Source organism: Schistocerca serialis, chromosome 3, assembly GCF_023864345.2.
Source record: "Schistocerca serialis cubense isolate TAMUIC-IGC-003099 chromosome 3, iqSchSeri2.2, whole genome shotgun sequence".
NCBI classification, from domain to species: domain Eukaryota; kingdom Metazoa; phylum Arthropoda; class Insecta; order Orthoptera; family Acrididae; genus Schistocerca; species Schistocerca serialis.
The window spans coordinates 558,324,838-558,341,101 of NC_064640.1; the positions used below are offsets into that span (position 1 = coordinate 558,324,838).

Genomic DNA, 16,264 nt, shown 5'->3' on the forward strand with positions numbered 1-16,264 from the left:
TATGTTTGGTCAGTTTCCAATCTTCCCTTCTCATAGCATTCATCCAGAGAGCTTTTAGAATTGGAATGATAGGAGATCAAAAGTTGAATGACACAAATAAAATCATTACAGTAAAAGAAATCAATGCAATTGAAATTCATGACATAAAGGAAAATATTGCTAAAACAAGTCCAATTATAAAAAAATGTGATTTTTCACAGTTTAGACTATAATCAGAACAATTAGTACACTCATAAATGACACAAGCTGGCATCTTTTTATCAAAACACTTCCCCTAGAAGCTAATGTTTGGGGAAAATGGCACGGCAGACGTTGGCTCCAACTCTCCTTATTATGCGTCCATGAATTTCAGGCATCCAAGTGTGGGCATTTGGTAAGAATGCATTTTTTAAAAAAATGAAATGATCTAGAAGATTAAAGAATGATATTTACAATTAGAATGAGGACATACAATTTTTTCAGTTGAAAATTTTAAGCCAGCATTATAACCAGTTTTTTTGGCCCCTCTAATGTCATCTGTCCTATGATAGTTTGGAGGTTGTAAAAAAGAACTTAAAATTACAAAAAATAAACATCGACCAATAAGGTGCATTTAATGAAGCTAATTGTTATACTATTTATGGTTACTAAAATAGTTATACATAAAACACTATCTTCATTAACTTGAGGGCAACCATTCTCTACTTCAAAAGGATCTGACAGGACATCAATTCTACATTTGGAATAACATGAGGAAGGATAGAGTAGGAGAAAAGAGGTTGGAAATAATGTCCTCAGAAGCTCTTATATATGTTTTCAGGAAGCAATACCTGTGTGATTTGTCGGGTAGTATTCATCTAAGCACATAATATCCTATTTTTTTAAACTTTTAATAATTTGGCGTATTAAATAAAGTGTGATATGTGAGAGCATTTATTCCTGTCTATGGAATTACCTGGTTCCAGATTTTTCTGTTATTCTCATTTCTTTCACCTCTGATAACTGGAATTCTGAGTTTACTCTAAAAAAATGTACTTCCTAAAAGGGACAGAGTCCTTCACAAAACTTTTGCTATCAACCCAGACAATTAGCTCTTCCCTTTCTATTGAAACATAAGCTATGACCAGTCAAACCATCTGAAGCTGAGGCTTATTCTGTCTTCTGTCACCATTCATGGTGTTTTCCTTACTCACACTTTTATAAATATTCCAACTACTTGTTCAATTTTCTGGCAAAAAATACCTCTAGAATCAAAGGCACCTCCATATTCTCTTTTTTACCCAATGTGTGCTTCTATACAATAACCTACAATACAAATCAGACACACAGTGACCAAACCTGATTGTCCATTTGAGCCTAAATAGTTCTCAAAATGTACATCAGTGTAAGAAGCGTGATCTGTAGGAGCATTTCCAATCCAATCCACGGTCAACTTCTATTTGGTTAATCATTGGTTTCGTTAATGAATCAGCACAGTAAGAAAGAAGAAATTAGCATACACAAAGGGTCTTTACAAACTACAGAATATGCTCACAGCACAAATTCAATACGGAACACGGATATCATTCTAAACTGGTATCATTTAGACGTCTCAACACAACCATCCTCACTGTCCCATTAAGTATGTTTTTGACTAACTGAAGGACTCAGGTTTGATTCCCAGTACTTCGCTGGATGTTTTCTGAGGTAGAAAGGTCTTTTAGGGGGTGACTCAGTCCTTGAAGGCTGCTTGAATACAGAACTAGAGGCATTATCAGGATTCATCTAGTTGCAATAACAGCTGGAGGGATTTGCGACATGCTAATCACATGTTCAGAATCATAGATCACTCCTCGTACTGCCTTGTAAGCAGCAGTCGGCCAGTTCAAAAAGGCCTAAGGCCTAATCCATGAGTGGTGTTAACATTTACTCACATTATAAATTTCTACATCAAGTATCTCCATCTTACAATAAAAAATTTTCATTTTTATTGGAATTTCCTTTCCTTTTCAGTGGTTATGAACTTACAGAGGCAATTTTATCCACTTAAAAATTGGATATCTCTTTAGAAACACATTTCTACTCTGTACATAGATGTTGTACAATTATAGATTATATCATTCTCTATAACCATTCTGACTCCTGTTTGGTCATTTACTTTCAGTATTAACACAACTTACTGTAATAATTACTACTAATGGTTAAGTTTACTAAAATGACACATAAAAGGCATTAAATACTGATTTGAAGACTTGGGACATTTTACAATTCTTAAACTAAATAGAACCAAATTTTTTCAGGTGATTATGATATAATTTCACATGTGGTTGTTAAGGAGCATTGGTTCAAAATATTTTAATTCAAAGCTTTACCTGCGAGCCTCGAGAAAGAACTTCATAAAACTGTATCCCAAACAATCTTGCCAGCTCACATGTCCGACCAATGAGATCAAGCTGATCCAGCATTTTTACTATCCCACTGACTCTGGTCACATAATGTTCTACTGTCATCCACCTGCAGACAAATGTTTATTTGTTAGAAATGTCTTGCTACTTTTTGTACAAGAATGACAGAGTAAACAGGGCAAAAATAAGGCTGAACTTTTATGGACCTAGTGGTTGAAAGACATGTAATGTAGAGAAAGGTAACGAACTTCTTAGATAGCCTAATGTATTAGTATTAAGTAAATACACTGAAGTTTTGATTATTTGCCTGCAGAACATTGAAAGACAATGAAATACAAATTAAAGTTGATTAGACATTGTTTGCTAATAAAAGATTTTTTTTTTAAATAGATAATGCTTGTTATACAGTTTGAGAGATATGTTGACCAAATAAACACTTTTTTCATTTATGAGCCAAGTCCCCAATGTAGTAACAGTAATTAAATGGAAATGATGCAATTTGTAACCAGACAACTCAACAAAAGATCACTGAAAAAGCGAAGGGGCAAAACAATATGACAGAATAACAGCATATACTTACAAACTAATGATCAATTGAATTAGAAGCACATATCGAGTACTGTTCAGTACTCACTTGCACCCTGATTACTATAATTCTGTATCACAACACTAACACAAAAATACACAAGATGATGTTGGAGAATCATCTCAATCCATAACTGTTCAATTGCCACCCACATCTCACTGAGAATGGTTGGAGCTGGGTCCAAGGTGAGCATATCTCGCTCAACAGCATTCCAGATGTTATCAATAAGACTGATTTCAAATGACATGGGGACTCTCACAAACACATTCATGGCCATGGAGTGTTTCTCAAATTATTCTGACACAATTTTGGACTGATGAGCTTATACATTGACTTGATAAAAATACATGTTGCCATGGGGGTGCTGTAGGTGAGCAAAAGGGTACATATTATCCTTGAGAAACATTTCACTCAGGATCTGTGGTATGATCACTAGTATATCTGTTTTTCTGTACATATGTATTTATGTTTTTAAGACATGTTCTACATCTTTGAGGACCTCCTCACTATAGAGTTATAGAATGAAAAGTATATTTACCTATGTATTTATTTATTTATCTATCTGAATAGTAGATATTATGAAAAGGACAGTAGCTACTCACCATATAGCGGAGATGCTGAGGTGCAGATAGAGTGTGCAGTACAGTTTGTAAGACAACAAGTGAAATACAGGAGAGAAAAGTAAGAAGGACGGACAATGACTATTGTAATGTGTTAGAAAATTGTAACAAAGGAAAACAGCACTGGATTATGGGATGGAAGAAAAGCTGTTAGGCAAAACCATACAATGGAAAGCCCAGGATGAAATGTGACAATATTATGGAAAGGATAGTTGCAACTCACCATATAGTGGAGATGCCGGGTCACAGTGAGTAGGAACCATCCTTTTCATAATATTATCACATTCCATTCTGGATTTTTAATTGCTTGATTTTGCCTAAAAGCTTTTCTTCCATCCCATAACCCAGTGCTGTTTTCCTTTGTTACTGTTTTCTAAGATGTTACTATACTCATTGTCCATCCTTCTTTTTCTTCTTTTCTGTGTACCACTTGTTGCCTTACAAACTGCACTGCATGCTCTACTCTATCTGTAAGTCAGCATCTCCGCCATATGGTGAGAGCAACTATCCTTTTCATACTATTGTCAGATTCCATTCTACATTTTCCATTGCCTGAATAGTAGGTATGTATGCTGTTAGCTGGTGTCACATGATGGGGGTTATAACAAGAGCATAATTATATGCCATGTAAAAATTCCAATTGCAACAATATCCCCATCATCTGCCTGAACAGGTTCCTGCCACTGTTATGGCACACAGTTCAGTAGTTTAGGTGATCTCTTTCCAAGATTCAAGAATCAAATGGCAGTTCTCATGTGCCCCTATTAATGTCTGTGCTATATGACACGCAGTGAGCACAGAGATTGGTGTGGGGGACAAATTTTCGCACATTAGAGTGAGAAGGCAATGCTCGATGGTATTGCTGCTCTATGATGTTGTTGGTGTCTGTCGCTGAATTTGAGAGATATTTTCTACACTGTGGCTCACCATACACAATTACAAATCACAATATTCAAAGGTCACCAATATTTTGTTGCACATGGTGGTTGATCATAGAGGCAGAAGTTTTTTTATAAATTGTGATATGCCTTACTCACTATATGCCCTTGACCTAATCACACCTTACACATCCAACACCTGTATAATCTCAGAGAAAGAGTTTCCCTTGTGCTTAATAATCACAATATGGCCACAATCATGTGTGATGGTACATTCTGTCTATGCTTTACTTGACTGTCAGAACAATGGGCAATAGTAGGTTTGAAAACATCCTAGTCACATGAGATGTCACATTATATTAGAAAATATGCTCGAAAGCCAAATTAAAGAAAAAAAGAAAAAAGTCTTAAGTGAATGCCATGAAGCTGACAAATTCACTGATCTAATTAAAAAAATCTGGCTTCAAACTAAACTTCTTAGAATACACCAGAGAAAATGCCCGGTCAGCAATCAGCATTGATAACATTCTGAAAATTATGTGTTTGAAGACGTTCATAAATTTTGCTTGGATATAGGAATGTCTGACATAAAGCACTGTTTATTGAACTGGCAAAAACAAACACAGAAACCTCACCTAAAAATAAGCTGAAGTACTTTAAAAGAAATTTCAGCTCAGAAAATTTAAATGTATTCCAGGACAGATTAAAATAGACAGACTGGCAATGTAACAATAACAAGTCAATTAATGAAAACTTTCAAAAATTCCTAAACAGCTTCCTTCTTGTATTCAATGAAACCTTTCCACCTAAGTATGCCAACACCAAAGTGACAAGTAAACTAATTTGGATAACAGAAGGAATAAAAATTTCTAGTGCTAGGAAACAGCAGCTGCACAAAGAGCTGAAATATAACAAAGATCTAGCTTTTATTCAATATGTGAAGCATTATAAAAATGTTTTCAAAAATGTTATAAAGGCAGCAAAGCAAATGTTTAACAGCGAACTAATCTCAAATCATAAGAATAAATCAAAAGCAGTGTGGTCTGTTGTTATATCAGAATTGGGCGTTAAAGTCATCAGCCATGAAATTTGTAAAATAAAGCATGAAAACACCACCATTGTAAATCCTGCTCAAATATCGGAACACTTTAATGAATTCTTTATCAATGTGACAAAATCAAATGTCAATGTTACAAATTACAATAAAAATGTATGTCCATATGGGCTTGATTGAAAAAATATATCTCCCACGAAATTTAGAAATATTACAATGAAAGAAATAGAAGACATTATATTATCAATAAGAAATAAAAATTCAGTGGGTTGGGATGGGATACCTGCGAAAGTAATTAAATTAGCGTACAAAATAGTAAGTCCTCCACTAACTGAATTAATTAACAAATCATTCGAAGAAGGTTGTTTTCCAGAATCATTAAAATACGCAGAAAAAAAACCGCTTTTCAATAAAGCGTCAAGAGAAGATATGGGGGAATTATCGTCCTATCTCTCTCCTTCCACTGCTGTCAAAAATTTTCGAGAAAGTAGCTGCTATCCAAAACCAAAACTTTATTGTATCACAGGGGATTATTTTGTGCAATCAGTTTGGCTTCCAGCAAGGGAAAAATACAACAGATGCCATAAATAATTTCACAGAAAAAATTAGCACAGCTCCAGACGAAAACAGTAAAGTAGCCGGAATTTTCTGTGACCTGACAAAGGCTTTCGATTCTGTAAATCATTCCTTGCTAATCCACAAACTAGAAAAATATGGGATTAAGGGTGCAGTACTTCAATGGCTTACATCTTACTTATCGAATGGAAAACAAAGAACAATCATCTCTTCAAATGGTGTAAACTACCATTTAGACTGAAAAACAACAACACAGGGTGTCCCGCAAGGTTCAATCCTCGGTCCAATTCTCTTTCTATTGTATGTCAACGACTTACCATTAAACATAAATTCACCATCCGTTCTGTTTGCTGATGACACGTCTGTCTTGATAGAAAGTGAAGAAACAGAAACGATTCCTGATAGAGTCTACATCTACTACATCTACATTTATACTCCACAAGCCACCCAACGGTGTGTGGCGGAGGGCACTTTACGTGCCACTGTCATTACCTCCCTTTCCTGTTCCAGTCGTGTATGGTTCGCGGGAAGAACGACTGTCTGAAAGCCTCCGTGCACACTCTAATCTCTCTAATTTTACATTCGTGATCTCCTTGGGAGGTATAAGTAGGGGGAAGCAATATATTCGATACCTCATCCAGAAACGCACCCTCTCGAAACCTGGCGAGCAAGCTACACCGCGATGCAGAGCGCCTCTCTTGCAGAGTCTGCCACTTGAGTTTGTTAAACAACTCCGTAACGCTATCACGGTTACCAAATAACCCTGTGACGAAACGCGCCGCTCTTCTTTGGATCTTCTCTATCTCCTCCGTCAATCCGATCTGGTACGGATCCCACACTGATGAGCAATACTCAAGTATAGGTCGAATGAGTGTTTTGTAAGCCACCTCCTTTGTTGATGGACTACATTTTCTAAGGACTCTCCCAATGAATCTCAACCTGGTACCCACCTTACCAACAATTAATTTTATATGATCATTCCACTTCAAATCGTTCCGCACGCATACTCCCAGATATTTTACAGAAGTAACTGCTACCAGTGTTTGTTCCGCTAGCATATAATCATACAATAAAGGATCCTTCTTTCTATGTATTCGCAATACATTACATTTGTCTATGTTAAGGGTCAGTTGCCACTCCCTGCACCAAGTGCCTATCCGCTGCAGATCTTCCTGCATTTCGCTACAATTTTCTAATGCTGCAACTTCTCTGTATACTACAGCATCATCCGCGAAAAGTCGCATGGGACTTCCGACACTATCTACTAGGTCATTTATATATATTGTGAAAAGCAATGGTCCCATAACACTCCCCTGTGGCATGCCAGAGGTTACTTTAACGTCTGTAGACGTCTCTCCATTGATAACAACATGCTGTGTTCTGTTTGCTAAAAACTCTTCAATCCAGCCCCACAGCTGGTCTGATATTCCGTAGGCTCTTACTTTGTTTATCAGGCGACAGTGCGGAACTGTATCGAATGCCTTCCGGAAGTCAAGAAAAATAGCATCTACCTGGGAGCCTGTATCTAATATTTTCTGGGTCTCATGAACAAACAAAGCGAGTTGGGTCTCACACGATCGCTGTTTCCGGAATCCATGTTGATTCCTACATAGTAGATTCTGGGTTTCCAAAAACGACATGATACTCGAGCAAAAAACATGTTCTAAAATTCTACAACAGATCGACGTCAGAGATATAGGTCTTGCGCATCTGCTCGACGACCCTTCTTGAAGACTGGGACTACCTGTGCTCTTTTGCAATCATTTGGAACCTTCCGTTCCTCTAGAGACTTGCGGTACACGGCTGTTAGAAGGGGGGCAAGTTCTTTCGCGTATTCTGTGTAGAATCGAATTGGTATCCCGTCAGGTCCAGTGGACTTTCCTCTGTTGAGTGATTCCAGTTGCTATTCTATTCCTTGGACACTTATTTCGATGTCAGCCATTTTTTCATTTGTGCGAGGATTTAGAGAAGGAACTGCAGTGCGGTCTTCCTCTGTGAAACAGCATGTCACCCTCTGTTTCAATGCCATCATCATCCCGGAGTGTCTGGATATGCTGTTTCGAGCCACTTACTGATTTAACGTGAGACCAGAACTTCCTAGGATTTTCTGTCAAGTCGGTACATAGAATTTTACTTTCGAATTCACTGAACGCTTCACGCATAGCCCTCCTTACGCTAACTTTGACATCGTTTAGCTTCTGTTTGTCTGAGAGGTTTTGGCTGCGTTTAAACTTGGAGTGGAGCTCTCTTTGCTTTCGCAGTAGTTTCCTAACTTTGTTGTTGTACCACGGTGGGTTTTTCCCGTCCCTCACAGTTTTACTTGGCACGTACCTGTCTAAAACGCATTTTACGATTGCCTTGAACTTTTTCCATAAACACTCAACATTGTCAGTGTCGGAACAGAAATTTTCGTTTTGATCTGTTAGGTAGTCTGAAATCTGCCTTCTATTAATCTTGCTAAACAGATAAACCTTCCTCCCTTTTTTTATATTCCTACTAACTTCCATATTCAGGGATGCTGCAACGGCCTTATGATCACTGATTCCCTGTTCTGTACATACAGAGTCGAAAAGTTCGGGTCTGTTTGTTATCAGTAGGTCCAAGATGTTATCTCCACAAGTCGGTTCTCTGTGTAATTGCTCGAGGTAATTTTTGGATAGTGCACTCAGTATAATGTCACTCGATGCTCTGTCCCTACCACCTGTCCTAAATATCTGAGTGTCCCAGTCTATATCTGGTAAATTGAAATCTCCACCTAAGACTATAACATGCTGAGAAAATTTATGTGAAATGTATTCCAAATTTTCTCTCAGTTGTTCTGCCACTAATGCTGCTGAGTCGGGAGGTCGGTAAAAGGAGCCAATTATTAACCTAGCTCGGTTGTTGAGCGTAATCTCCACCCATAATAATTCACAGGAACTATCCACTTCTATTTCACTACAGGATAAACTACTACTAACAGCGACGAACACTCCACCACCGGTTGCATGCAATCTATCCTTTCTAAACACCGTCTGTACCTTTGTAAAAATTTCGGCATAATTTATCTCTGGCTTCAACCAGCTTTCTATACCTATAACGATTTCTGGTTCGGTGCTTTCTATCAGCGCTAGAAGTTCCGGTACTTTACCAACACAGCTTCGACAGTTTACAATTACAATACCGATTGCTGCTTGGTCCCCGCATGTCCTGACTTTGCCCTGCATCCGTTGAGGCTGTTGCCCTTTCTGTACTTGCCCAAGGCCATCTAACCTAAAAAACTGCCCAGCCCATGCCACACAACCCCTGCTACCCGTGTAGCCGCTTGTTGCGTGTAGTGAACTCCTGAACTATCCAGTGGAACCTGAAACCCCACCACCCTATGGCGCAAGTAGAGGAATCTGCAGCCCACACGGTCGCAGAACCGTCTCAGCCTCTGATTCAGACCCTCCACTCGGCTCTGTACCAAAGGTCCGCAGTCAGTCCTGTCGACGATGCTGCAGATGGTGAGCTCTGCTTTCATCTCGCTAGCGAGACTGGCAGTCTTCACCAAATCAGATAGCCGCCGGAAGCCAGAGAGGATTTCCTCGGATCCATAGTGACACACATCATTGGTGCCGACATGAGCGACCACCTGCAGATGGGTGCACCCCGTACCCTTCATGGCATCCGGAAGGACCCTTTCCACATCTGGAATGACTCCCCCCGGTATGCACACGGAGTGCACATTGGTTTTCTTCCCCTCTCTTGCTGCCATATCCCTAAGGGGCCCCATTACGCGCCTGACGTTGGAGATCCCAACTACCAGTAAGCCCACCCTCTGTGACCGCCCGGATCTTGCAGACTGAGGGGCAACCTCTGGAACAGGACAAGCAGCCATGTCAGGCCGAAGATCAGTATCAGCCTGAGACAGAGCCTGAAACTGGTTCGTCAGACAAACTGGAGAGGCCTTCCGTTCAGCCCTCCGGAATGTCTTTCTCCCCCTGCCACACCTTGAGACGACCTCCCACTCTACCACAGGTGAGGGATCAGCCTCAATGTGGGCAGTATCCCGGGCAACCACAGTCGTAGTCCAATCGGGGGATGCGTGGGACGAGCTGGCCGTACCCGACAAACCCTCATCCGGAACCCCACAGTGATGCCCATTGGCAACAGCCTCAAGCTGTGTGACCGAAGCCAACACTGCCTGAAGCTGGGAGCGAAGGGATGCCAACTCAGCCTGCATCCAAACACAGCAGTTGCAGTCCCTATCCATGCTAAAAACTGTTGTGCAAAGAACGTCTGAACTAATCTACAGAGAGCACAAACAAATCGACACAAAATTTAAACGGTTATTAAAATACAAGATTGCCTAGTAAATGCAGTAATGCTGCTACTTGCGCACTGCTGACACACTGCTCGGCGGCGGAAGGAGACTACGCGATTTTACACTATTCAGGTACTAAAACGCGATGCTACAACTCTCAAATACTATAATACGCCAGAAATTTATGAATTAGACAATGCAAGTACCAAAAACACGCAAAGAAATTAAGAATTAAACTATGTAACAAATGAGTGAGCTAGGAGTATACGACTTGCTGCTGCAGCTGCTTATCCAACGACGGCACGGAGCACACTGGTGCATTAGACAGACTAGAGTCATGGTTCCAGTTAAATGGTCTGAAGTTTAACATATCAAAAACAAACTTGATTCAATTCAGAACCAAACAGTCAAACGACTAGGAAATTAGTATAAATCATAAAAGTGAAGAATTAACAGAAGTGCATTCTGCCAAATTTCTAGGTATACATCTCGATAAGAATTTAAACTGCAACACACATATTGAGTACCTGTGCAGCAAACTGGATAGCTTTGCATATTCCATGCATATATTATCAAGTGCTACTAACCACTCACAAAGTAGCATATCTAAGTTACTTTGAATCAGTAACAAGATATGGTATTATTTTCTGGGGAGCTCTAATAATATATCTCGTGTACTGAAGCTCCAGAAGAAAATTATCAGAAATATGTGCACTGCACAGCAAAGAGAATCATGTCATCCATTATTACAAAAACTAAAAATTTTGACTGTCCCCTCCCTATACATATACAAACTAATGATATTTTTACACAACAAACTGGAATTGTTCATTAAAAACCAATTTGATCATCCATACAGTACAAGGAATTAAGATAATTCTATGCTTCCTGCCCACAGATTGAAATTATATGCTCAGACCCCACAATATATGGACATGAAAGTCTACAACAAACTTAAAGGCAAAAACATTCTAAACATGGAACTAGGGATACTAAAAAAGAAGTTACATGAAATTCTTATACACGAAGGTTATTACCCATTAGAAGAGTTCATGGAAGATGAACCGATAATTTGAGCAGAATCTAACCGCAAATTAGCATTGTATTGTGAAAAAAGCAAATTGTCCATTATCACGAAAGATATTTACCTATGCTGGAAAATAAGAAAATATCGCTATTGCTAAATAGACTAAATATAGTTTTAAAAATTAATATTAGATTCTACTTTGTAATTTTTGACGTGTCTCCTGTACCATAATCACATGATTTGTAAGTGTATGTTATGGGACTAATAAATCACAATTCACAATATTTCATTTGTCATGGTAACAGAGGTGCCTACACCATAGTTGTCTCTAATTCAATTCATCTCAAGTGTACAATTTATGAGGATAAATCATTAAATAACAGTAATTTTACCACATTCTTTTTATATTAGAATAAGTACATCAATGTTTGTGGCCAAATTTCTCAACACACGACGTTCATTTCAAAAGTATTGCACACTGCACATGTGCGAGCATTAAGGTACCTTGGTCAAGTTTAAATTATCAGCTGTGAGTGAGAATTTGGGCGTGATAGTCATATAGGTCTTTGCTGGTTCGTGTAACTGTGTTGTGAGTAATTCAGTTTGAAACTGAGTCACATTGGATTACACATAGTGACCAGTGTTCCTACATCAAAATCGAATTGCTATGTGGATAGATCCAACCAACATTTACAAAGCTTTGAGAGGGGTGTGCAGGAATAGTGTAGCGGATCGCAGCACAGTATCAAGGTGGACTGCTCATTTCCATGAAGGTTGGGTAAGCACTGAGGGCAACCCAAGAAGTATAAGGCCATCAACTGCAACAGATTATACCTCTAAGGTTATTGTTAATGACATTTTGAGAGAGGACTGATGAAAAACACGTCAGTTCGCAGAATCATAACTGAAAATTTAAAGGAGAGATAAGTTATTACCAGATGGATTATGCATGATCTGAGCAAAGAGAAGACAGCAGGTTGCAAAAGAAGTGCAGAAAAATTGTTTCAACATTACCGAACAGAAGGACAACAGTTTCTGGGAATGACTGTTGCACTTAATGAAACCTGGATATGGGATTTTGAGCCAGAACTGAAGCCTTAGTTGCTATAATCAAAAATTTCCAACTCTCCACGGCTGAAAAAATTCTGCAGCCAACAAGAAAAGGTGAAACTAATGATGATCTTTGTGTATGACATGAATGGAGTCATAACTGCAAATAGAGTGTCCCAGGTGACGTCTGTAACAGGTACATACTACAAGTAGTTTCTGCAAAATGTTTTGCAATGAAAATTTGTCAAAGAAAGCCTCACTGCTAGGAGCTGGTATCTTCATTTTACATGATAATGGAAAACAGCATACAGCCCTACCAGTGAGAGAAATGACAGACAAATATGGAAGGGAAATACTTCCCCACCCAACATACAGTGCTGATATAAGTACAGCAAATTTGTTTCCCAAATTGAAGGAACAACTACAAAGGAAACATTTTTATACATTTGATGAAGCTTCCATTGAGGTGACCTGAGTAATGAGACAGCTGAACAATGAAGGTGCCCTATTCAGAATACAGAAGTTGCCAAAATGTTAGAAAGTTGTCATAAGCAAGAATGGAATTATACTGAAGGCCTGTAAAAGCATTTTGTAAAATAAAATATTTTCTTCAATTCCATCTTACCATGTGCACAACTTTTGAAATGACCCTCGTAGCTCAACACACTTGATCCACCTGCCCATTAATTAAAGAAAAAAAAGCTTTTTGGTGTGGCTTGTAACCATTTTTGCATCAACTATGTGACCTCTTCATCCTCTGCAAAACTCTAGTCCCACAAATATTTGGTAACACTGCAAAGAAGTGAAAAATCTGATGGCATCATGTCCAAGCAGTATGGTAGATGTCTCAAGAGCTTGAATTTTGGATCAAATAGCGTACCCTTATTAAGAACAGCCGTATAAAAAAATGGAGTAGCAGCACTCCTTATGAGAGAAGTCACCAGTGTTTTGATCACATGGCAGGCTACAACTGTCTACTCACAGTTTGAATCTGCTCCTGGATGTGAACAATTATAAGTTACTTGGAATCCCAAAAGATAATGTGTATGTGTTTCCAATTGGTTGCCAATGGCTTGAAGTTTTTGTGATGGGTAATGATGTATGCCTGCATTCCACTGATTGTTTCTTACTTCCTGGCTCATAACGTACATGCAGAACTCATTTTCTGTCACACTGCAATAGAGAAAGGAATCTCCTTCATGTGTATATTGGTACAAGTGCTACTTAGACATTGTCTGAAATGCACACACTTGGGATCATTGGACAGCAGCCACAGTACTTATCAGTCAAATATTTTCCTATTGCCGACTGATCTCGTGTGCCACTGTCTTAGTTTACAAAAATACTGGTCTTATCCCTCTGCTGTTTCAGTTTTTTAAGCGTTCAATATATTAACATACTTTCTCTTTATTTAAATGAAATGATTGTATGGCATTATTGGCCAGGAGACCTCATTAGAGGTGTTCGGCCGCCTACTGCAAGTCTTTTTATTTTACACCACTACGGCAATTTGCACAATGATGATGTTGTTGACAACAAAACATCCAGTTCACAAGTGGAAAAAATCTGTGAGCCAACCGGGAAACGAATGTGGGCCCTCGCATGGCAGTCAGCCGCAGTGATCATTCAGCTAAGGAGGCTACTTAAGCAACTGTCTTCATAATCAATCTACATTCTGATGTAGATTTCCGGAAGTTTCACTCCCTCTGATGACAAAGAAGTAATACTTTGTTTTTCTTGTGTGATGCACACTGACAGTGCCATGGCTACATTGTAAATAATGCTGTGAAGGTCTATACTGCTAAATGACCATCACACCTTTTTGATGTATTGTTATGGGACTGTTGTTGATCTTTTAACATAACATTTTGCTGTGTGTCAATCTCCATGGAAGCGGTTATAAAATACAATGTGTTGTCATTATACATACATTATTCAGAGGTTGAAAAGTGGCATGCCTGAACCACCAGCCAGCCCATAACACTCTTTATTTAACACAAACTTTGTTAATATATGTCTTTATCAAATCTGGATCCATACTTTCTGGAGCTATAAATGGTCAAGAATGGTTGTTTAAGGAAGGTGTGTAATTTCTTGAACTTTGCCATGTGTATGATAAAAGCTTTGAGACAAAGTACAAAGAGAAAATCCCCAAAACTTGTAATATACAGTTTTATAAATTATTATGCGAACTACTGATAGGACCCGACTAAGCATCTATGGCCGGATGATTTGACTGACAAAGCGGTAATAAATTATAAATATAAACCTTCCTTGTGAATCACACTATCTATTAGTGATAACTGTATCAAAATCCCTGCTGTAGTTCCTGAGATTACTCTTCATTACAGATGGAAAAAAGGAGCTGGGGAGTTTAATTTATATGTGTATATAAGAAAAAATTTTAACATTTTGGCAAATATTAATTCATCTTGTCAAAATTGTATAATATAAAAAGTGTGTTAATACTGAAGCAAGAAGAGGGGTAGAAGGAACAAGCTAGCAGCAAGAGCTATGTTAACAAGCTGATGTACCAAGAGAAGAATCTGTTACTGTTGAAACATACAATAACTGTAAAACATAATGGTATGAATGTAGGTGAATAATTATTGGCATTGTTCCACACTTATTGGTTTATGAGATATTGTATAGCATATTTGCCTCAAACAGGTATAGTGCTTGCATGAGGCAAGAGCTGACATTAAAACTGAATAGTGTAGATCTGACGTCATCAAAATATTGCGTCTCAGAGTCTATAATCAAACTAAAGTTTATGCTGAGCAATGGAAAGACTATTATTGCATAAGTATACCTTATTCATGACCTTTCTTATTCTGAAAGCTGGAATTACTACAGATATATTTGGCAGAGGATAACGTTTTCCATATTGCCAGACAATAGCAGGATCATGAATAAAGAGTAAAATGTACGAAGCTCCTCAGTTTCTAGAGTCGACATGAGGTGGTGGTTAGCCATCTGCTCCACTGTTGCTCAAACAGCATGTGAAAGAAACCACCATGCAAAGGACAAATCTGATACAATCCTAATGTCAGATGAGGATAAAACAAGTCTTCCATTTAGGTTATCTGAAGATAACCTGCAGTTGAATTTGCCACACTGTTGTCTCCATATTAAGAGTGGCTCTTATTTTCCAAGTCTGATTTTTTCCTTTTTCCTACAAATCCAGTTTGGTTCCACTGCATACAACTTCATTTGTGGGAAAGTGGGGTTCAACAGGGAAAGGGAAAACAGGTGGCCCCCACCCACTACATTTGGAAACAATAACATTTTGCATAAACATAATGTTTATGGCAAAAAAAAAAAAAAAATTCAGAAACATCTTATTAGCCAATAACCTCAATATATTCAACTTAATTGTTAATACTGCTTTCTTAACTTTAAAAATATACCCTATAAACCTCGTGTACAACATTAGTGAGGCAAATGTAATGAGAAAATCACATTTTCTTTTTTAAAAAAATAGTATTCTTTCATATAGTCTTCTTTTATGCCTGGGAAATTAATGGCGATACTTGGATACAACCTGAAGTACAAAATGCTTCTGTTTCTCATTTCTGTACATTTTTATTGTAGTCCTCCATGAGCTCTCTCTCTCTCTCTCTCTCTCTCTCTCTCTCTCTCTCTCTGCCTCTCAGCTGGAAACATTTACTACTTTCAGGTTAATAACGATTTATATAATACGGACAAAATCTTCATCTTTAAGCCACTATGATGGGTCTGTCACTCAAATAAAATCTTGAAACATACTTCTACCAGTATTTTTGTCTGATGGTTTTGCCTTATAATTCAATACATTGATGATAC

At 38.2% G+C, this 16,264-nt stretch overlaps 1 protein-coding gene across 1 annotated transcript in view; it reads right to left on the reverse strand.

The window, feature by feature from the left end:
- Positions 1 to 16,264, reverse strand: part of LOC126470455 (DNA polymerase zeta catalytic subunit) — a 231,430-nt gene that overhangs the window by 57,208 nt on the left and 157,958 nt on the right. Inside the window, exon 19 of the mRNA XM_050098304.1 lies at positions 2,331 to 2,472. Within this exon, the coding sequence (XP_049954261.1) occupies positions 2,331 to 2,472 (142 nt within the window). The remainder of the gene's footprint in view (positions 1 to 2,330; positions 2,473 to 16,264) is intronic.